The sequence below is a fragment of the Nelumbo lutea genome, chromosome 8 (genome assembly GCF_056320005.1).
Source record: "Nelumbo lutea isolate HS-2025 chromosome 8, American lotus-T2T, whole genome shotgun sequence".
In the NCBI taxonomy this organism is placed as follows: Eukaryota; Viridiplantae; Streptophyta; class Magnoliopsida; order Proteales; family Nelumbonaceae; genus Nelumbo; species Nelumbo lutea.
In genome coordinates, this window is record NC_142691.1 from 29238163 (window position 1) to 29261855 (window position 23693).

Here is a 23693-nt window from a genome sequence, read left to right on the forward strand (position 1 = left end):
CACCATTATAATTGATTGCCTGTTGGACTTGGGCAACCCCATAATGAAGTCCATAGAAATCTCCTCCCACACCTATGCGGGTATTTTGAGAGGCTACATCAATCCAAGGGGTGTTTGGGAATCATAATTTTGTTGTTGGCAAGTGGAACAGGGAGCTACATATTATTGGACCCTCTTTCTCATTCCAACCTAATAGTAGTGTGAGGCTTGTCGTTTATAAGTCCTTAGAACACTAGAGTGCCCCCCTTGTGGTGAGTCATGAAATAGTTGTAAGAGAATAGTAATGTGTTGGGAGGAGGAGGGCAACATGTACCATCCTTTGTATAGTAGATCTTGGTCCATCATGGTGTATCCTCGCATGACTGTTAGTACTTGATTTTTGCTTAATCTGTTGCCTAAAACTCTAATTTACCTCAAATGCCAGATCAAACCATTCAACATCTTCGAAACACCCCAAACCCCAAAAAAGCCAACTTTTAGTCCAAAAGCCCTTAGATCCATCGTTAAACCTACCTAATACCTAACCAATGGCTCCGATCGACCCCCACTTACACATCAACCATTAGATCAGACACAACCACGGTGCCCAAAACACCTAACCATCAAATTTGATCTCAATATTCCTCTGTTCACCCATCCATCAAGTGAAGATTCCATTTCAACCCCTCTTGTTAGCCTAAACACTCAAAACCTAGATTACCTTAAGATTTACACATCTAAATCGATCAGACCACACCTTTAGACTCTGAACATACCATAACACCTACTCATAAAGTTTCAACCCCGGATTCCTCCATTTGCCTTTCCATCAAACCAAGATTCTATTATGAAACATCCCATTGAGCCAAATTCCTACAATCTTGACCCTATAAGACTGATCAGACCTCATCATCAGATCTTGGACACCCCCAAATACCCACCTGTAAACTTTCACCCAGAACTTCCTTTATTTGTCCATGATCACACAAAAAATTCGTTTCGAGACCCTAAATTAGCTAAATTGAGCCCTTTCTCGATCTACTCAATCTGGGCCCAGTTGGACCAATCTGACCCTATCTTTCAACCCAAAATGCCTGAAAACCTAGCTTTGCCAAATGTCATCCAAAAATATCGTCATTTACCCTTCCACCTAAAATGATTTTGTTTCGGCCAATCTCATTGGCCCACTTACACAAAACCCTCCCTTCTCACGGTCAGACCCATCTCAACCCTCCACTTATTTGACCCGAAACCATCCACCATTGGACCAGAACTCCGGTTCAACCCCTGGACCCTATTTGACCCAATTTATCAAAATTAACGAAATGCCCCCGAATTACGCAAAAAAAGTTACCCCTGATGGCCGTTATAAATTCAACCTAAAGTTTCATTCGCCCAAAGTGGAGCTAGTCCGAAAAAATTCGAAGGAGGGTCTTCTCTTCTTCCCCGTTCGAACGAAGAAGCAGCGGCGGTAGAGCGGCGGCAAACCTCCCTCTCTCACTCTCTCAGGCTTCTCCTCGTTTTTCTTCTTCTTCTTCTTCCAATCTCCCCGAAATCCTCACTGTCTTCGATCCAGCAAACAACAGCGACGCAGCTTCCCTTTCATTCCCCACTCAATTCTAGCAGAAACCCAACCTCTACCGGTCCTATTTACTTCCCTCATTTTCTTTCTTTTCGCTCTACTACCATTCCTCTGAGCTCCTTCCATCTGTGAACTCTGTTGTTCGAACTGGGTAAGACACCGTAGAGCCGATCTGAAAATCCTATGTAAATTGGTTGCTGAACCTTGGGGTTGAAGGTCGTCTTCACACCAGTTGCTATCCCGATCGTAATCCAAGAAAATCCTCACCATTAGAGTGTTAACAATTCATGATCGAAGCGGATTAAAAAGTCCCCTATAGCATCGTTTCTCCGGCCGAAATCTCGATTCAGGTATGTCTCTGCCTCCTCTGTGATTTCACTTTTCCCATTTTTATCTTATTTTGTTGTATTCTTCTCACCTCCTGCTGAACATCATTCGATTATCTGCCATTAGAGACGGCAATGAAGTTCCACTGAGCCGGTCTCTGTGAAATCCTTGCCGACGGTGATGAGAAGAGTTTTTGCATATGTTCGTCCCATTTGTTAACATCGTCTGTTTTGCTTGATTAAAGCGATTGTTTCCATTCTCTTCCTGTTCATTTTTATCGCATGTGCCCTGTTTGAAATCAACCGAGGGCCTGCTTTTTCTGTTCAGTTGTTTGATTAATTTGGGGCGTAATATTCCTCTGTAACTGTTTGACCATTACCGTTTATCAAATCTGCTATGAGAATTTTGCCATGTTTTCTTGCTAGTTACTAATCTTTAGTTTGGCGTGTTTTTTGTATTATTGTCTTCACTTAGCTTAAATAATGGTCCAAATTGGAAATATATTCTGGTTCAATCTCTAGGATTGCAATGGCTGGGTTGTGGTATGTCAATCAGAAAGTGAAAAGACGTTAGGTGTGAGATTTCCATTCACTCTAATTCATCTCAATAAATAGTATATGCAGTTATGCAGAAAATTCAAATACACAAAAAAAAAAAAAAGAAAAAATAGTAAGATGTGAAGGGACCGATGTGATCCCTCATCTATGATTACATTAAAGAATAAAAAGAGTTTGGTCCCTAAAAGCTAGGTGGTTAGCTCATTTTGAATAAAAAAGATTATGATTACATAAAAAAAAGGAGGAAAAATAAGAATCCCTAATAATGAGTTTGGTCCCAAAGAGCTAGGTGGTTAGCTCGGGAGATAGGAACAAAAGAAGAATAAGCTACCAAAAAAAATAAAAAAAGAGAGAAAAAAGAAAATAAAAATCTAAGATAAAAAAGAAAATTACAAAAAAATAATAAATCCATACTATAAACAAATAAATAAACACGGTTCTGTAAAGAAATAAAAAACTAAAAAAATAAAAAAGTAGTAATAAAATAAATAGAAGTTAAAAAAATAAAAAAGGAAAATGTAGAAAAAACAGAAACAATAAAAAATGTTGATAAGGTATATTCTCTTTTGTGATGGTTGTTCTTATGATTTGCTATCTCTATCAATTTGCTCATGTAGTTGCATATTTTGTGTCTATGCTTGTTTCTAGGGCTGCAACTTGGGCCAGGTTGGCCTGAACCCAACCCAAACCCAACCCGAAAAAGTGGGGTTGGGTTGGGCCAGGTTGATGATTGGGTTAGGGTTAGGGTTGAAATTCTTGAACCTGACCTTAGTTCAGGTTGGGTTAGGGTTGACCCCTCGAGCAACCCGACCCAACCCGAACCTGGCCCCCTATAGTACTAGACTACTAGTCTACTAGTCTACAACTCTACTACATGTCATATATATAATTATATATATAACATACATTGGAACATAGGGTTGGCCTCAACCCGACCTAACCCGGCTCAACTTGCATCCCTACTTGTTTTGGACCCATGTGGGCCCCACCTATTGGACCTGGGAGAGGGGTGCCTAACTCCTTCTCTCTCCCATCCAAGTCTTACCCAGACTGGTTGGACCGGTGCCTTGGGCTTTGGAGTCACTATTAAAACAAAGCGTTTTAAAAATTATTTTTGGAGGCCCCATCACCTCCATTTCCCAATTTAATGGGTGGCGACTCCATTTCCATTCCAAGTGGCAAAGTGAGCCATTTTCTGATGTTCACAACGGTGATTGGGTCCTGCTGATAACGGGCTCTTATTTGGGCCATGTTATGGGCCCGCGAATAGGATCTCGTCACGGGTCGGTCCACGGGGGAAACCCTCTGTTTTCCCTTGTTCCTCCCTGCTCTTGATGAACTTATCTAGGCGCCCTAATGGTGATTTGTTCAAGAGATCACCTAACTCACCTTTACTCTCTTTCTTGACTGAATATTCGATATCCTCATTCAATAATGGTGTCTCCTTAAATAGGAGATTACAAGAGTCCTAATCTTAGGGAGTCTCCTTGCTGAATAGGGAGATTTCCAATTCTATCTTGTTAAGGATAAGATAAGCTAATCCTAATCTGATAATAAGGTAAACTAATCCTAATCTGATAACAAGATAAACTAATCCTAATTTGATAACAAGATAAACTATTCCTAATTTGATAATAAGATAAACTAATCCTAATCTGATAACTTACTAACAAGATAAGATAAGAGCAATAGAATAAGATAAGAACAACCAAGATGATCTAATCTAATCTTGCAGTGGGTCAGGTTCCTGTTGCTGCCGGCGGCGATGGTACGTCTTTCCGAGGAATGCGTCCATAACAGGCCAACTCTGGTGCATCATGAGCTTCCAACCTGATTGCTTCAAATAATGGGTGAATGGGTTGGGAGCTCGTCAATTGATGAAAACTGATTACCTTGGAGAGGGCATCTGTTGCCTTATTGGTGGGCCTAGGTTTGTATTCAATAGAGTAGTCATACCCCAAAAGCTTCGAGATCCATTTTTGCTGGTCTTTTGTGTGGACTCGTTGCTCCAACAAGAACTTGAGACTCCTTTGGTTTGTTTGAATAATGAAATGCTGACCCAATAAATAGGCCCGCCATTTCTGGATGGCAAAGGCAACAAACATAAGTTCTTTTACATAAGTAGAATGATTTTGGGCTTGGGTTGTCGAGGCCTTACTGTAATAGGCAAGGTGCTTCCCTTTTTGCATCAAAATTGTGCCTAAGCCAATCCCTAAGGCGTCACACTCTAGCGCAATAGTCTCATTGAAATCTGGTAGGGCTAGAATTGGCGGTGTGGATACGGCCCTCTTCAAGTTCTCAAAAGCTTGATGAGCTTCAGGTCCCCAAATAAAAGAGTCCTGCTTCAACAACTGAGTTATGGGGTTGCCATCAACCCGTATCCTGGAATAAAATGTCTGTAATAGCCTATGAGACCGAGAAAACCTCTGAGAGCCTTCACTATAATGGGAATAGGCCAGGCCTGGATACAAGCAATCTTTTTTGGGTCGGCCATAACTTGTCCTGCTGTGACTATATGGCCTAAATAATGGACCCTTGTCTGGCTGAATGTGCATTTGGACAAGTTAGCATAGAATCCATTCACTTGCAGCACCTCTAAAGTACTTTCAAGATGCTGTAAGTGTGTGGACCAATCATGGATGTATACCAGAATGTCGTCATAGAACACCAATATGAAATGCCTTAGAAAAGTTCGAGGGCACATTGGTTAGCCCAAATGACATAGCCCAAAATTCATAATGACCATTGTGGATGCGAAAGGCTGTCTTGAGTACATATTTCGAGTGGACCCTTATTTGGTGGTACCCCAACCACCGGATTCGGGAACCGATCTTTGATGGTAATTTTATTTAGGGCCTTGTAGTCCACGCAAAATCTCTAGGATTCGTCTTTCTCGTTTACTAATAACACGGGAGAAGAAAACTGGTTGGTGCTCGGTTATATATGCTTCTTCTCTATTAGCTCCCTCATAATTCTTTCTATTTCTGAATTTTGGTAATGTGGGTAATGGTAGGGACGTACATTAGTGAATGCTGCCCCCGGTAGTAAGGGTATATGGTGGTCTTGTGCTCAAGCAGGGGGTAGATGATCCGATTCCCCTAAAACACCCTTATATTGGTTTAGAAGGGTCTGCACGTTGGCCACATCTTGATCACTGGGTTGCCGATTTGGGTCTAAGTTGAGAGTTGAACCTATGGATTCATGACCCATATGCATGTATACCAGATACCTATTCCCGTGGCTCAACTTTAATAGGGTTCAGGCATCACCAGATCCAAGGGTCAGAGGGCCATGGACTTGCAGATGGCAGGTAGTCCCCCCTAGTTCAAAATTCATGGTCATCTTAGCCCAATTGCACATTACTGGGCCTAGCTAGCGCAACCACTGCACCCCTAGCACAACATTTGCCCCCCTAAACTCTAGGGGGTGGAGATCCACTGTAAATTTATGGCCCTGATTGAACAGCTTCTCATCTCTATAGATACCATCACATAAAATTTTGTTTCCATCTGCAATATGAACGGAAAAGGAAGGATAATAGAGGACAGCCATACCTAATTGGTCGACTAGAATCCGAGCCACAAAATTGAGAGTGCTACCGTTGTCTATCAGATAGTCACCGGATCCGCAAAGTTGTCCATTTACCTTCATAGTCCTTGAGGATGCCGAACCATTTAATGCATTGAGAGATATCTCCAGATCAGTTTTAGTGATCGTGGGCTCATCTTCTCCAGGGTTGGGAACCTCCATTTCTCTTTTAGAATCTTTCGTTTGCAAGAGATATACTTGTTGAGTTTTGCATTTATGGCCTGAGCGCGATGAAACTTGTGGGTGCGATCTTCAGAACCACTAGAACTAGAGGATGGTGTCGCTGTCAAGATGGTGTGAAGCGACAATTACCTGCTGATGACCAGGGGCCTCATGAGATTCAAAGTATAGCTTTGCCTTAAAGATCCATGGGATGAGGTCTTTGCCAGAGAACACCAGAAAGTCGAGATTAGCATATCGTCCCCCATAGATAGATAAATAGAGAGAGCTAGAAGGATTGTATTCTTATTACCGTTTCTTGGTAAAGGGTTCGGCTTAACTATAGCTAACCGTTACACTGCAAATTCCAACAAACACAATTGGTTACGATTTCTTTGATTGTGGAGCTGCTCGGGTGGTTGTGATTTCCTCGTTCGTGGTTTGTGGAGCTGCTCGGATGCAGGTGGGAGTTCTTTCTTGTGTAATCCATCGTAACCGGTGGTCATGGGCCATTAGCATAACGGGCTGGGCTTGGGTCGGTCCTTGGGTTCTCATCAGTCTAATAATAGGGTTTGATTGTCTATTTATAGTTTGTTTATGTTTGAAATTTCAGAGTCATTGCGTAAGTAGGATTAAAGTTATTGAGTCTTCTTTGAATCGAAATAGGATATGAAAGCTTAGTTTGAGTCTTACTAGGATTATTGAGTCTAACAGTTTGACCAAGACTATTATGAGTCTAACAGTTTGACACCTAAGACTATTATGAGTCTAACAGCTTGACTCCTAGGATTGTATGAGTTTAGAGTCTATGAATATGTATGGATGTTTTACACAAAAGGCAATGATTCTAGGCATCCTGTGAGTGATTCCAGATATTTTCTCTCTTCTTTCTTTTGCTATTTTCTCTCTTTTTCCTTCAATAAACCATTACAGCTATCAACAGCCATAAAATTCTGATCAAAGAAGACTATTCAACATTCTCTAAGGACTAGAACTGAGCTGGTCCTACATCAGTATCATATTGTATCGTGAGGCCATTGGAATGCTAAATACCCCTGCTAGAGATGTCCTGATTCATTTCCTGAAACTTCTCTCTTCTTTCTCTCTCTCTCTTTCGCTCTCTCGCTCGCTCTATCTCTCTTAATACTAGTTATTGGCCAATTGAAATGCACAATACGCAAATTCATTGTATTGTGCACATTGATACTTTGAACCTTGATTATTGGTTTATTGTTTGGCCATGCTTTGTACCATTTTCTCTTTCATTTTGCTCTGATTAGACTTATTTTATGTTGATAATTAAGAAACAGTATTATGTTGTTTTCATTTATTCTCAGCGCTCAGTAAAGTGCTTCTATAATGATGAAAGGAATAAAACCAGGTATTAAACTTCTATTATAATTTTGTCCAAATCAGGGTATACATAAAGCATAAATCCATAAATGCCCAAAGAAATGGAGTTTGAAGAAAATGGTCTTCATGTGGAGAATTTTGGTTCTCTTCATATCTACTCTGAAGAGGAACATGATGATGAACAAGACCCACAGGTAGAAAGTGAAGAAGATGATGAAGTTGAAGAGCAAGAACCCGTCACTCTTGGTTTTGCTGAAAAGCCTAAAAGTCCAAACTCACTTCTCCGCCACTTTTTTCCTAGCAAGGCTGGAGGTGTGCCTGTATGTTGTAAACTTTGCATTTTTTTTTATTTTGCTTACAATCTCTTTTTTTTTTTATTTTTTTTTACAGAAAAAGAATTTTATATTGGGTCTTACAATTTCTTTTCTGTATTTTGCAGGCATGGTTAGATCCAGTTGATTTACCATCAGAAAGGTCCCATGCATGTGGCATTTGTGGAGAGCCTCTACAGTTCTTACTTCAGGTATTTTAGTAATTTTGTAATTTGTCCTTTCCAAAGTGTTGTTTTTGTCTCCTGAAATCGTTAGACAGGTTGCAATTGCTCTGTGGTGAAAGTGAAATTTGGAAGTCACCAATTATAGATAAGATTATTATTATTATTTTTTGTGCAAAGCAAGATAGTTTAATTCATTAAATTAAAGAGAGAAAGTGGTGAAAAGACTGCCAACCCAAACGAAAAGACTTTACAATAAAGGTCAAAAGAATTGCTGTCTCATGACCCCCTGTTTAGCAAGGGTATCAAACATTCCATTTGCTTCCCTTCTAACCCACTTGAAATCTACATTTAAAACCTTGGAAATACTTTACACTTCCCTAAAGGCATGCCTGAAAGACCACGGAACATAACTGCTGCAGCTTGCCCATACTTTAGAATCCCCTTCCACCTACACCTGCTGATATCCCAGTTGTTTTTTTGATTGAAGTCCTTGCATCAATGAAGATATTTCTTCTTTCAGAGAGTTTGCAACAACAGTAGGTCCTGAATATAAAGCCACCAAACCCTGCCTTCTGAATTTTTGAAGACACCTCCTTTTCCTTCCAAACCTGGATTGCCCAATGAGCTTCCATCAAAATTCACTTTGACCTTGGTACCTTCTGGAGGTTTCCAAACCATGACAATTCTCTCTTTTTCTTGAGATGGCGATGTCATCTCTGCGGCCAAGCTCTTAATATTTCATTCACTGAGAAGACCTGAAATCTTTCCACCAACTTTACCCGATGTGCAACCTTCATCTTTATGCCAGATTTTGTTACCATTTCCCACACCATACTGGATGGAATTGAGGAAAACTGGGTAGACCTCAAAAATTGATTTCCAAGGAGAGGAGGAATTTGATTGAGGGGATAAATTTGCATTCTAACCATTATCTCCCAACCCATAAATGCTGTCAATTACCTTGTGCCACAACCTGTCCCTTTCAAAGGGAAATCTCTACAACCACTTGGCTAGCAAGGCTGTATTCCTAAGAGCTATGTTCAAAACCCCTAAACCTCCTTTTTCCTTGAGTTTTCAGACTTGTTCCCACTTGAGTAACTAAGTAATTGAAAATTATCCTCCAGATTTGTTGCACTACAGGAATTGAAATCAGCTAGCTAGCCTAATTTGAAATGGGTGGTGGGAGGGAATAAGTGCGTCCCCATCCCTCTATTTGAAGCAACTTTTATTATGTACAACCATACATGTTCCAATAGAAAAACTATACTTGTATTCTTTGCAGATGAATTGACATTTGAAGAAGAAAATAAATTAGTTTTTCTAATTTTCTTTCTGCTCAATGAGTTGCTAGGTATATGCTCCAATTTCTGAGGAGTCTACATTCCATCGGACATTATTTGTGTTCATGTGTCCATCAATGGCATGTCTACTCCAAGACCAACATGAGCAATGGAAACGCCAACCAGAAAAACCATCTCGGAGGTGATTATGCAATGTTTTCTTAGTTGTTTGCTCTTTGTCTAATATGCTTGCTATTCTAACACTGCAATGGTTTCAAAGTGTGAAGGTTTTCCGTTGCCAGTTGTATCGCTCAAATCCTTTCTACTCAAGTGAACCCCCAAGATTTGATGGGACTGACAAGCCATCTAAAATTGGAGGTTTGCCATAATATCATTTGTTAATATTTGATGTTTTATAATCAATGCTTTAGGATATTCTGGTATTGCTTCGTTTCATGGAGAATATTTATTGAACTAGCATTCTCATACCATATTCTTATATCTTTCTTGTCCATGTACCTTCTGTTTCAGAAAGGAGTAAAAAATAAATCCAGCCTCTTCTACAGTTCTACTAGTAGTATGGTTTTTACAAGCAGGCCTAATGTCCATTTGGGAGGGTTTAGCATTAGCAGCTTAACCTAAGAAGGGTTTATGGTATTTTTGGTTGTTAATCAAGCTTTCAGAAGAAGTATCATATAAGTGGTTATGAATGTATTACTGGCTAAACATATGGTATCAAGTCTGGACACAGACTACCATGTGAATGAGTACTATTTGTACATGATCATAGAAAAGTGCTTTCCTTGTGTTTCCCATGGTTCTTATTTGCACAATGGTGGTTTCTTTCAGCTGAACTTTGTTGTTGGTGTGGTACATGGAAAGGAGATAAAGTTTGCAGCAGTTGTAAATCTGCACGCTACTGCTCAGAGAAGCATCAGGTAATTAGCCAGTTGCCTGAAATGATTCCTACAACTTCTGGTTTCTTCAGACATCCTAGAAAATGTCTTGCTTCTCTTTTTTGTTATTGTAGATAATGCATTGGCGCTCAGGACATAAGGTTGACTGCCAAAGGATCTCTTGTCAATCTCTTGTGTCTAGCAGCAGTAACAGTACAACCTCTTCAATGAAAATTTTAGGGAAAGGTTTGTATTTGAGTCTAGAAGCATATTTTTCAGATGGAATACTTTGGGGCAAAGTTCTCGATTTTTTTTTTCCATTGCAAAAGGATGATGCACATTGGTCTAGACCCTTCAAATTTTAGATCACATTCATGATAGGCCATGGAATTAATATTGCATCAGTTGGATAGTTCCAGCCATATGCATAAAGCCTTAGACATGGACCCACAAACAAACAAACACCAGTTAGTTCATTGGATAATAAGTCTTTTACCAATTGAAAAAGGTTCATTCATTTGGTAGTTAGAATTATATAACCTTGAGAATGGTCAACCGAGTGGCTGAACCAATACTGAATGAGTTGCTTACTTTCTTCTTCCCTTCTCGAATATCTTTAATATAGAGTTCTAATTAGTTTATTTTGATAGCAGTTGCTAGCAATACTTTATGGACAGAGTTCGAAATTGTAAGTGAAGATGAATGTGTGTTCGACACAGAAGCTTCTGAAGACAATAGCTACTCAACTTCACTGGTTTGTAATAACCAAATGGATGAAACTGTGAATTCATTATTGGAAAGTTTTGCGGTAAGGATAGGGGCATGTCTAACAATTGAGTTTGGAATTTTGTATCCAGTTTCATGTATTACCCTGTTATTTTTTAATGATATAAAAAGAAATTTTGTGCTTTTTAGGGAAGTGATGATAAAAAGAGTTGGGCTTCTTTTCAAGAGCGTATTAGTAAAGCCCCTGAACAAGTATTGCGGTAAATCTTTTTTTTCAAAAAAAATAAGAAAAAAATTATTGGGATGAATGCTTCCATGTTATCTCTGCAATGATGTTTTTTTATTCCATTTTTTTTTCGATGAATATTTTTTCATTCCATGTTCAATACTTGATATGATTTTGAGATTTGGTTCTTCCATTGGACTTGGATTAACTCTATGGATTTCCCATGCAATGTCTTTTTTTTGATAAGTAACTTAAATTTATTTCATTCAGTATCAAACTGTACAGAATAATACATCAAGGGAGAGAAAACAGGCTTTCTCTGTGTTCTTTACAATTCTGTCGATAGCAGAAAGCTCCTGTTCACTCCATGTTTTGCCAGATTATCAGCCAAGGCGTTGCCTGATCTTGAAACCCATTGTACCTGCATGCACCTGCATTCCATAAGTCAATCATTTGAATTTCTTGATTTCATTCCTGAAAGTCCATAGTTTCTTCATTCTTTAACCATCCCACAATGACCTTGGAGTCTCCTTCAATCACTAGCTTTTCAATCTTCATTTCTCTTGCACTTCGAATGCATTGAATCAATGCCATCCGTTCTGTTTTTAGGGAGTCCCCCACCCATACCCTGAGAACATGGCCTTAATAAGGCCTCTTTCATCTCAGAAGTCTCCCCCTATTCCTGAATGTACTGGATTCCCCATTCTATTACCATCAAAGTGGAATTTGATGTATCCCTTTTCTGGCAATGGCCACAATTTAGTAATTCTCTCTCTTTTTTTTTTGTAATTTTTGCCAGCCACTTACCCCACCTCCCAACAATATCATCAGAAGATTAAGTGGAAAAAAAGGTGATGTGCTTTTGCCGGTTTACCCAATGCATCACTTTAATAGTGACACATTTTATGACAGCCTCCAAATATCCTTGTCTTTTAGAAAATTCTAGAATTTCTTTCCTCCTATATGGTCTGTACAACTGCTGCTCTTGTCACCCTTCACAAACGTCTTACATCTCTTTTTTGGCCATCTAAAAGTTGAAAGATCAAAAACAGCTTGCATTCTTGATGATTCATTCCACTTGCACCCACCAAACAAGGGGGAAAACTCTTCCAAACATGAGACAATAACTTGCACCCATTTACTAATGTAAATGGTGGTAACTCATATTATTAGCTTTGTAGAGGATACACCAGTTTGGAGACAAGCACCAAGAAAGTCTCTTTTTCTATAAAATATCCAAGGTGCTGATCTTCCCATGATATGTCTCCTGGCAAAAAGCCCCAACTCTTTTTTTTTTTTTGAATTTATCAAAAAAGCCCCAACTCTTGGAGGAGCAAGTTTGTACTAGATTTCCTTGACAGGAAAGGAAAGTGACAAATGAAGAGAGAGGAGGTTTAGCATAGTTTTCAAGGTGCCAAGGCAAATCTAGGTGATAGGGAGCGCCTTGTTGCCTAGTCTCCTAGGTGACAAGTTTTTTTTTTTTCTTTTTAAATAAAAATATTAATCCTAGGGTAGATCTCTAGGTTTCATAGTAATAGGTAGTGATCTTTAACTAATAATTACTATAATTCTCATGAAATAAGTATAAAACCCATATCAAAAGCTAGAAAATCAACATATTTATGAAAAGAAAAAGAAGAAAGGAAATAAAACATACAAACATAAGGGTTGGGCCTCTGTTTTGGTGGTCCTATTGGTTGTTCTTGTGTGCAGTTGGATAAAATCTTCAGGTTGTAAAGTCCTAAAGGGTTCAAGACTATGTCATTGACTTGTGTGTCTATTGAACCCAAGCAAATAAGAAAATAAAAAAAGAAACTAGTATAAGAATAATAATATTAATACTATAAACCCACAATATGAATTATTTAGTCTAATAATATCTATTGTACTACTATTAATAACATAAAATAAAAATATAAAAATATTGTGTGGTGTCTTGCATTAAAATATTTAGTCATTTGTGCAAGGCAACCCTCCAAGAATGCCTTATCGCCTAGGCACCTGCCTAGGTGCTGCCTTGACAACTATGAGGTTTAGGTTCTATAAAAGGATGCATAGGAGAAGAAACCTGAGTGACTATGGGCCCAAATATAATGTTTAGGTGAAGATAGATCCAAGAAAACCCCACCCAAGATATTCAACAAATTGATGACATTTGGAATCTCCGACTCCCTCATTCCTCTTCTAAAACCTAAATCCTAGTTCTAACCAAGGGAAGATGAGGAGATGAATGCAAATTTTGGTACTTTCTCCTCTTTGAAGGATAATAATTGAAAACAACCGGGAAACCTCTCATTCAGAGGGGAATCCCCCATCCAAGTATCTTCCCAAAACCAAATGGAATCACTTGAGCCAATATCATGCCTGATACCATAAAGGAATTCTGGAAGGATTTTGTGAATTGCCTTCCAAGGTAAAGCCCTTATACACCTTGTGGATATCCAGTGCCCCATGCATTGGTTATAAGCCCATGGATTCTAATCACTACCTTGTGCCAGAGACGGTCTTTCTCCATAGGAAGTCTCTAAAGTCATTTGTGCAATAATGCCTCATTTTTCCTCTCAATGTTTACTATCCCCAGCCCTGCTTGATCTTTCCTTTGGCACATAACATCCCAACTGATTAAACTATCTTTCTTGCTTTCCCCTTAGTTGCCATAGGAAGTCTCCTATAATTTTCTCCAACTTCTTAGCTACCCAAATAGGACCCTTGAAAATATAGAGGTAGTACACCGGAAGATTGTCTAAGGTGGTCTTAATGAGAGTAGTCTGGCATTAATAATTTTCATCAATCATGCTTGAATTTTGAGAAATTTGGTTGTTTGTATCCTATAAACACACACATACACACAGAAATCCCTTTAATTAGGTATTTCCTTTTTAAATGGAGGGAGCCATCCTTGTGACAGTGGATAACAATGCTTTTTTTTTTTTTGAAAAATAAATGTTAAATCTTTTATGATTATATAGAGTGATGAAATTGAAGCTTTTATGAAAAATAAATTTGAAGCTATGGAGTGATGTGGCTTTAACATCATAAAATAGTTTTAAGGACAGCCATGTTGTATGGAGTAGAGAGTTTGCTAGTTAAGAAACAAATTGTTGAAAAGATGTGGCAGTAAGGCGTACGATGGATGAGTGGTAAAACTAAAGCTGATAAAAAAAGAGTGGTAAAAACTAAAAAGGATAGGGTCAGAAATGAAGTCATTCAGAGGAACCTAGGAGCAGCTTCAATTGGTGATAAAATGAAAGAAATTAGATAGAGACATGGTTTGGTCCCATGCATAAGAAACCATCTACAACACCCGTTAAAAGAATTGATCTGTTACAAGTTGGAGGGGTTGGAAGATCTAGGGGCAAACCGATAAGGACTTGGGTGGAAGTAGTAAGGAATGACTTAAGCACTGTAATTTGACAATGGATATGGCATTGAAAAAAATACAATTCATGTAGTTGACCCCATACAGTTAGGAGCAAAGTAGGAAACTTAAATGATGGTGATGATGATATTGCATTATTAAGAAAAATTTGGAAACCGTGATGATGATGATGTAGTCTATTGATTTGGAAGTGGGATAAATCAGGAGTTTTCAGTCAAATCCTTTTACAACTTTCTAGTGGGGAAGAATGAAGTCCCTTTTCCAAGTCGGGCCATTTGGGGGAATATGGCCCCCTCAAAACTCAAGTTTTTTGTTTGGGTGAGGGCAACAGCTTTCGAGAGGTGCCTGTCCAAAGAGATGTTACTAAAAAAGGCTTTAATATTTCAGATGTAGTTTGCTGCCTTTGCAATATGGTGGTGGAGTTCCTCTATGCATTTGTTCTTACACTGTGAGTTCAGCACAGTAGTGTGGAGTCACTTTTTGAAGGCCCTGAATCTAAGTTGGTGCATGGCCGTCTCAGTTAAAGCTCTGTTGGAGGAGTGGCATTTACTTGGTTTAACTAAGAAAGGGAAAATCTGCTGGTCGTCCATCCCTTTGACAGTTCTGTGGGCTGTGTGGTCAGAAAGGAATAACAGGATTTTTGAGCACAAAGATTCTAGAGAAGCCAAGGTCATCAATTCGGCTGTAGAGGCTATTAGGAGTTGGGTGTCTATACATACTGATTTTAAAGAAGATACTTTTGACTGTACTTTTTTGAGAATGACCTTTTGACCTTTTGGTTGTTTTTTTTACAGTTTCTCATTGTACAGAGGACCTTTTATTTAATACAATTATACTTTACCTTCTCTCAAAAAAAGTCGATTGATTTGGAAACCTTGGTGAACACAAAGGTGGAGGTAAGTAAGATTCTAGGTCTTTGGCTTGTAGGGACGAGGAATTTACAAGGAGAATGTTTAGGGAATTGGAAGATAGTTTTCTATGCCCAAGGAGGGGATGGGTAAAGAAGCTGAAAGAACTTGCCTGGGGTTTATGATATTCCTGGTGACTTGGATTTGGTTGGAATCATTGGGGCTGCAAATGGAGTTGGTGAGTTGGAGAATGTAGATTAATTTTTTGAGAAGAATGCAGTATTGGTGCTTGAGAGAATTAATGAGAATTTTGGTGGCATGAGGAATGTTAGTAAGAATCTGCGAAACAGTATGAAGATTTGGAAGTGTAAGGTGCGAAGTAGTGTTTTAAAAGTGAGGTGTGAAAAAAAGCCCAAGGGCCTAAATGACCCAAGGTGCAAGGTGAGGCGCATGCTTTTTTGAAGAAAGGCAGACATTTCTTTAAAAAATCAGAAAGTTGAAGAATATACATGGAAAAAAGGATATATCTAAACTTCAAGTTAAATTAAATTATTGATAAACATTTGGGAAGAAAGAAATTCAAGGATCTTCTCAGAAAAGGAGAGAAGTGTGGAAGTAGTGGTAGAAGTGATTCATACAAGGGTAATCCATTGGCTGAAAACCTTGGATCTGTTTGCAGAATTCTCATTAGATGATCTGATTAGAAACTGGAAGGAAATTGCAAATCCTGTTTCAGTCAGGAAGGTCTCAAATTCCCTCTGGATCCTCCCACCTCTTGGTTTTACTAAACTGAATTTTGATGGCAGCAGTATGGGTAATCCGGGGCCTATAGGAATAGGGGGAGTTATAAGGGATAAAAAAAGGGAATGTATTAGCCTTGTTCTCTGGTCCAATTGGAGTGGGAGACTCACTGCGAGCTGAGATATTAGCAGCTCTGGAAGGGGTTCAAAGGGCCAAAGATTTGCGTTTAAACAAGCTGATCATAGAAGGCGACTCAGAGACAGTTGTGAGCTGGTTAAAAGAAGACAACACTAGGCTTTGGAAATATAGCAATGAAAAGAGTTAATTTAAAGGGCCAAAGATTTGCGTTTAAACAAGCTGATCATAGAAGGCGACTCAGAGACAGTTGTGAGCTGGTTAAAAGAAGACAACACTAGGCTTTGGAAATATAGCAATGAAAAGAGTTAATTTAAATGGCCGACCAAAGACATTGAAGTTCAATGCACATTGGTTAAGAGAAGTGCAAATTCATTTGCAGATGGCTTAGCTAGGCAAGGGGTGACTAGGAATTCTGTTTTTTGGGCCCAGTTTTAACTGATTTTGTATTTTAGGTATACATGGACAGATGTGGGGAGTTAAGATACTTTAGCTTCCCTCTGTTGTATTATTTTCCTTGATCACTAAATGAATTTTCCTTGATTGATAGAAAAAAGGCGTATGAATATGTCGAGTATCAACCAAAATGATAAGAAATCTCAAGATAGCAACATCAAGCCATTATTGCAATACAATCACAGAGTCGAAGTACAAAGTACCAACTGCAAAGTTTAAACTTCAAATTCAAATAATCAAGCTATTAATAGCCTGCACTATCAATCATTACATATCACTCCTTTGAAACGTGCGATGTGCAATGTTTGCATTTTGCGTGTATTGATACTTTGAACCTTGATATAATACGTTTTTATTTTCTTTTTGTTTTCTGAATTATGACATTGTCTCATATAAATGTTTGATAAATTGCAGCATAAAAAAGTGTTTAAGATATTTTGACTGCATGCGGGGATTGGATGCGTCATTTGTAGATACGAAGCTAATAATATTTATGTCGCTAAGAAAATCGATCAATACAAAGCATAGTCAATTAATTTCCTTGTTCATTTGTAGATACGAAGCTAATAATAATGTCGCTAAGAAAATCGATCATTACAAAGCATAGTCAATGAATTTCCTTGTTCATTTAAATTGTAACAGGTATTGTCGACATTTCAAGGCAATAGTCGTATTTCAAATCAATACCAAGCATAATATTTAGTTGCTTGGAAATCGATTATACCAAGCTAGTCCGTTAATTTCCTCCATTAATTTGTGACAGGTATTGTCGGGATTCCAAGGCAAAACCATTGTGGCCCATGTCAAGTGGCCGCCCATCAGAGTCTGACATTCCAAAATGCAACTATTGTCATGGCCCTATGCATTACGAATTTCAGGTTCGGTATCTGGTTCTTTCTGTGATGCGTGTATCTTCTACATTTTCCTGATTGCCTGTTGCTACATTTTCATTTATTTAGTTCAGTACACAATCCTTGCGGATGCAATCAAGTAAAAACCGAGGACATTCCTAAATTGTTGCCGCCTTTTTATTTGGGACTTTCTTAACTAGGCCATCTGCATTATGGATCTCTCAACTAAGTTCTATGACATTTTTTTATCACATTAATTACAGTTTTTTTATATTGTGATCTGTGCAGATCTTGCCTCAGCTGCTTTATTACTTTGGAGTGAAAAATGATGCAGATTCTCTGGATTGGGCAACCATTGTCGTGTACACATGTGCGGCTTCCTGTGAAGCAAGCACGGGATATAAAGAAGAATTTGCTTGGGTTCAACTCTCATCTTTAGTGTAACCTTGATGATAGTTTGATGTTTATGTTTTTCAAGATGTAATTAAGCATATTTTTGGTGTTGGGTAAGCCAACTTTTATTTGAGCTAAAGCTTGCTATAATGCGATTTTGAAGTTTATGCTTCGCTTTTGTACCAAAAAATGAAGTTTATTTAACTGGTGTGGCATCAGTGAGGAAGTTATTTGTACAATATGAAGAATCTTTAGTCTGATTTTTTGTCCTTCCATGCATTAGAATATCATTACTTTCCATGATTAGTTGATCTTGGGATAAATTATCCCAAGGTTTTTAAAACTGTGAATCGGATGGGACTGTTAAGGGGTCCAGTTCTCGGGTCAAATGGTCCGACTGTTTGAACTGAATGGTGGCTTTGTTCTGACAAAAATAAAAATGGCCAAAAACCGCTGGATGGTTCTAATGGTTCGACCGGTTGGGATATTGGTTCGCTGACCAAATCAATGTTTTTGGCCGAAAGACTGTTTTGGGGTAAAATGGAATCGGTTAGGTGACTGGTTTCTGGTTTTTCTGGTCTGATTGTCTGGTCTGGTCTAATTTTGAAAACCAAGAATTATTCAACTCAAGGCATTGTAATGTTATTTTAAATTGGCTGTAATATTCTTTCTTATGAGTAGCTTTTTCCATGGTTGCAGGAATTTGATGCCGTTTGGCATGAGTTCAGAGAAGCTTAGGCCATGTTTGGTTTGCTGATTTGGGCCTCATTTTTTTTTTTTTAAATTCTTGCTCATTTTAGGCAAGAATGGGTAACAACGAATAAAATTAGTGTTTGATTACAAGAATGGATAACAACGAATAAAATTAGTGTTTGATTACAAGAATGGATAACAACGAATAAAATTAGTGTTTGATTACAAAATTCTTGTCACAGGCCTTAATATTCTCAATGAAAAATCAGTTAATATGCTAGGGGTCATAAGCCAACGGCCTAAATCTACATAACCACCACCGTTAATATTAATTGGTGGACCATAGACCATCTTGGAAGCTTATACCAATGGGCATTGATTGCTGGCCATCCATCGATGGTTTATGACCACTAATAGTTTTTTTTTTTTGTTTGTTTGTTTGCTTTTTTTGTAGGAATGAAATGAGCAACATAGGACACTTGTCAATTTGAAAGATTTCATTTTTAGAGAAAAAAGTGTTTGGTAGATACTATATTTTCTAATTTTACCCATTTTTGTACATTGTTGTTCATTTTCTAATTTCATCTTGGGTAAGAATGAGAAAGAATAAGTTGAACCAAACATTGCCGTGACAAATTGGAGGAAATTTCACAGTTTCACTCATAGGTTTCATTGTTTTCTTAAGGGTGCATCTATGATGCAAAGGTGATGGGGAATCATGCTTAGGGTTTAAAAAGCAAACTATACTCACCTATATTGTGGAAAAAAGTGAATGCACAAGGAATTCAAATTTCATCCTCACAAAATCTTTTGTCACATTGTACTCGTAACCCTTGTAGCTGTCTATTGGCAACATCTTCCTATTAATAGAAACATACAAGTGAGGACAAATTGTCTTCAAAAGTTGAATTCATACATGTTCAAAATCATGATTAAGATATATGTGGATACACTAAGGCCTCTTGTTCATTTTTTGAGAAGTTGGGGTGGGTAAGGTGGTGGGTCTTGATAGTGTGCAATCCGATCGATCCTATCTGCCATTTACCTCGCCTCTGATGGAATTGGAGGTGCCTGAAACAAGGAAGAAAACAGAGACTTCCGGGGAGGAACCGGTTGGAACACTCTGAAGCTCAAGTTAGTGCTCTTGAGAAGGTAAGGGAAATGAAGAACTTCAAGACCAAAAAGCGCAAGAATCACATACCCTCTTCTTTGTGAGATGGGGCCTTTTATAATCACCCTGTACACTTACTTCCATACCTCTACCAGTTCGGGTATCATTACCTCTGCCAGATCGGGTGTCATTTCCTCTGCCAATTGTCAGTTTGGGTGTCATAACCTCTACTGCCAGCTGGCAGGGCTACCTCTGCCTCGTCTGAGATGGCGGTGGCAGGTGACAGTTGGCGGGTGACTGACATGTGTCAGACCCCTAATCAATCAGGTGCGCTGCCTCCGTGTACGGGTCTCCTAGGCGTCAGGTACGGTTGTTCATTTAGGCGACTTGGAGCCGAAGTGGTGTGTGAGGTGAAGTCTTGAGCTCGGATAGAAGTGTGGCCCAAACTGCCCCTGGGTGGGCAATTTGGGTTTTTGCCTTTTGTGCTTCTTGTAAGGCTCAGGACCTCAAAGGGAGAGCTCGGGTTCCTCGTTGGGGAGCTCGGATAGTGGGTTCCTTTTTTGGGGGAGCTCGGAACTCTTTTAGCTTGGGGCCTAGGCTGTAGGTTCCTTCTTTGGGGAAGCTCGGGTTGTGGGCCATTTGCCGTGCCGAGCTGGTGCTTCTGCCAGGTCACTCTCGGTTGCTTCCACGTGTCGTATGGTTAAGGGGTCGGGTCAAATCTCCCTCCATCAATTGCCCCCACTCCCCATGCTCGGGGTCTTGACCCGACGTGGGGAGTTCACGAAATGATAGGTGGATTTGCCTCGAGACACTTTGGCCTTGGTTTGGGACTTCTCTGGTTTGACCTTCTTGTGTTCTCGGCTCAACCAGGGTCGGCTTGGTTTGACCAGGGGTCAATCCCAGGCTGCGTGTAGCTCATGCGCGTAAACGATTTCAAAATTTTGAACGTAAACAATGCACGCCAAACTATCTTTTCCTTGGGGGGTGCGTAGCTAGTTTCACGGGGAACCGTTGGATGGTTTCGATCTTGGCTGTTGATGTGCGGGTACAGTGGCTATAAATAGTGGGGGGGCCCTGGTAACTTTCCTTCGTCATCCTTCAGCATTTGTTCCTTGAGCTCGCGTCCAATCCTGTCAGCTCACGTCACTTGTTCGTAGTCTGGTAGCTTTTCCTAGTGAGTCCTCAGCCTTCTCTTTGTTTTGATGTCTAGTTTGAGTAGTTCAGATAGTCCTCTGGGGGGGGGGGTCAGATGCTGGTTCTACGAACCGAGCTGCTGCCCCCGATAGCCTTAGTGAGTCCGAGGCGGGGCTCGAGGTAGAGCTTGAGGAAGAGCTCGAGTTTGAGCCCGTAGGTCAGGTCACCTCGGGTAGCTTGGCATCCACCTCCCATCGAGTTCGGGTGCCAGATAAGTTCGGGCCTTCCACTATGACGCCCGAGAGGCTTTGGTCCCTTATCGCCCAGTTCAACCTGCCCGGGGAGTATGCCTATAGCTTACCCTCGGGCGACTTTCCCTGGGAGCATGGTCCGGACGAGATCATGATATTCCGGGAGCAGCTTGTTGCCAGGCTACGCCTTCCCTTCCATCCCCTTATCGTCGAGGTCATGAACCACTTCGGCGTCACCATAGGTCAGCTTCACCCGAACTCTAACCGTAACCTTGTCGGGACCATCTCCCTGTGCTGTGAACACTGTCTTCCTTTGGACCTGGAAGTTTTTTCTACTATTCTCATGCTTAAGAAATAAGCGGGTCCCCTGCCCGGGCGTAGGAGGGTGTACTACTTGTCACCTCGCCCGAGCTTCAAACTCTTACACGATCTTCCAAATAAGGTCCCGACATGGAAGCGGGACTACTTCGTGGTTCGAAGTGCTATGGGGTGGCAGTTTCCTACTGAGTGGGGGTTGGCCGTTCTTGACCTCGGTGTCGCTTTAGACGAAGATACGGTGAAGGGCCTTCAGGACTGGGCCTGACTTGGGCTAAAATGCGAAGTCTACCTGATGGAGGACAAACTCATTCAGGCCGGTCTGAGTTCGGGTAGGTTTCTTGCTCAAATAAAGGTACTTTTGCTTTTGTTTTTATTCTCATCTTTTGACGTCGTACTCATTTTTGCAGGTGTTATGGAGGCGGAGAAGATTTGAGGTGCAAATTTGTTTAGTGGTATGAAGAGGAGGAAGCGAGTTGCTAAGCGGGTCTGCACCGATCCTTCCCGGGTTGCGGAGCCTGAGGCACCGAGAATGGAGCCTCCCGGTGAGCTCGAAGTGGCCCCTCCATTTCAAGAAGCGGCGGGGTCTCCTACATTGAAACAACTTATACCCGAGCTGTGCCTTTAGGCTCGGGAAGTCAGGATGAGGTTGGGAGCGTGCTGACGTTGAGCTATGCTCTTCGGAAAAGTAAGAAGGCTACTTGCCCTAAGGAGGTTGCGGCGTGGGCCGATCTTCCTACGAATCTCATAGGCGCTCGTGCTGCAACTCAGTAGTGTTTTTTTTTTTTTACCAAGCTGATTTTTTCTCGTTCTGGCAGGTGAACTCCTGTATCCACGCTTTGGCAATTCAAGCAGAGAGGGGCTTGAAGCGAGCACAAACTGCCGAAGCAGCTTCCCGTGCTACGCGGGCCGAGCTATCGAGGTCTCGGAGGGACAAAGAAGCCTTAGGAATGGTGGTGAGACATATGGCTGACCTGAAGTTGGACCTGGAGCATCGGGTTGAGTACCTTCAGGAAGATATCAGGGAGAAGACTCGGATCTTTTCTCAGGCCGTCTAGGAGGCGAAGGTGAAAGCCGTCGAGGATTACATCTCTTCGCCGCGCTTTGACGATATGATGGTGGGCTCGTACAGACGGGGTTTCAAGTTGAGCCGGTGGATGATAAGGAACACATACCCCGAGCTCGATATTAGTGTCATAACCACTTCGTGCATCACTCAGGAGATGTCTGCCGCAGCTGATGATGACATGGATTTCGAAGATGAAGCAGGACCTTCGGGTGTTATCGAAGTCCCTTCCGAAGGCGAGGAAGGTGTACCTCCGGGCTTGTGAGCTCATTTGAGTTTTTGTTTTTTGTTTTTTGTTTTTTGGATGAACTGTAAACAAGTTCATTTTGCAATGAACCCTGTAAAGCAAACATTTAGCAATGAAGTACTTTTTCTGTTCAAGTGTTGTGCAAATATTCTCCTTTTGCCGAAGTGACTATATTGCCAAGCTGACTATATGCCCGAAGTGACTTAATGCCCAATTTGCACCCCGGGTTTCATACCCATGCTGCCTGCTCTCTTGGCATTAACACTTAGTTTTTGTTGACAAGGCCTCGAGGTCATTCTCATCTCGGCGCTTTAGCTATTAGGATATTTTCCGAGTTTTTTTGCCCATGCCAAAGAGGAGACTGGGTCTTGTAGTGTCGAGGTCTTTGTTACCTCGGTGTTATGGCCCTTAGGCTCTAGGAACGACTCACAATTCGCCAGTTCGGTAGTTTATAAGTAATATCACCTTAGGTTGACAATGTTTCAAGCTTGGGGTACATGTTTACCCTCCAGGGTCTCGAGCTCGTATGCTCCTCCAAGTGCTCTTTTTACTCAGCAGGGTCCTTCCTAGTTCGGCCTGAGTTTGCCAACGCCGGGCTCGGGTACCATGACCTTGCAGAGAACCAGGTTGCCGACGTGGAAGTTTCTTTTCTTAACTTTGGCGTTGTAGTACCGAGCTACCCTTTGCTGGTACGCCGTGGTTCTAATGTATAAGAGGTCCCTTACCTCGTCAAGTAGGTCGAGGTTGGTACGCAACTCATCGTTATTAGTATTGTCGCTGTATGCTTCCAACCGAAGTGAGGGGATTTCGATTTCAGCTGGGATGACTGCCTTCGTGCCATAGGTGAGGTTGAAGGGAGTTTCTCTGATGGCGGTCTTCTCTGTAGTTCGGTATGCCCATAGGA

General features: G+C 40.5%; 1 protein-coding gene across 3 annotated transcripts; it reads left to right on the forward strand.

The window, feature by feature from the left end:
- Positions 1-1376: 1376 nt before the first annotated feature.
- Positions 1377-18211, forward strand: LOC148843630 (zinc finger (MYND type) family protein / programmed cell death 2 C-terminal domain-containing protein). 3 transcript variants are annotated; one of them, XR_016103414.1, is made up of 12 exons: positions 1377-1911; positions 7609-7865; positions 7985-8068; positions 9393-9523; positions 9602-9699; positions 10171-10259; positions 10352-10463; positions 10871-11025; positions 11133-11203; positions 17284-17370; positions 17492-17606; positions 17868-18211. XR_016103414.1 is itself a non-coding variant. In XM_088958614.1 (11 exons), exons 2-11 carry the CDS (start codon positions 7635-7637, stop codon positions 18021-18023), a joined length of 1242 nt encoding a protein of 413 aa, XP_088814740.1. In that variant the 5' UTR covers positions 1377-1911; positions 7609-7634; the 3' UTR covers positions 18024-18211. The 3 variants fall into 3 exon arrangements, 2 of the variants coding, with proteins under 2 accessions (XP_088814740.1, XP_088814741.1); XM_088958614.1 differs by lacking the exon at positions 17284-17370; XM_088958615.1 differs by lacking the exon at positions 17284-17370 and having other exon boundaries at positions 1379-1911; positions 7609-7857.
- The last annotated feature ends 5482 nt before the right edge of the window (positions 18212-23693 follow it).

Bases quoted from the DNA above. Each gene is read 5' to 3' on its own strand.
- LOC148843630 (XM_088958614.1), top strand. From the start codon at position 7,635: ATGCCCAAAGAAATGGAGTTTGAAGAAAATGGTCTTCATGTGGAGAAT. The intron at 9,524-9,601 runs GTGATTATGCAA...ATGGTTTCAAAG, and splicing joins CCAGAAAAACCATCTCGGAG to TGTGAAGGTTTTCCGTTGCC. The intron at 11,026-11,132 runs GTAAGGATAGGG...TGTGCTTTTTAG, and splicing joins CATTATTGGAAAGTTTTGCG to GGAAGTGATGATAAAAAGAG.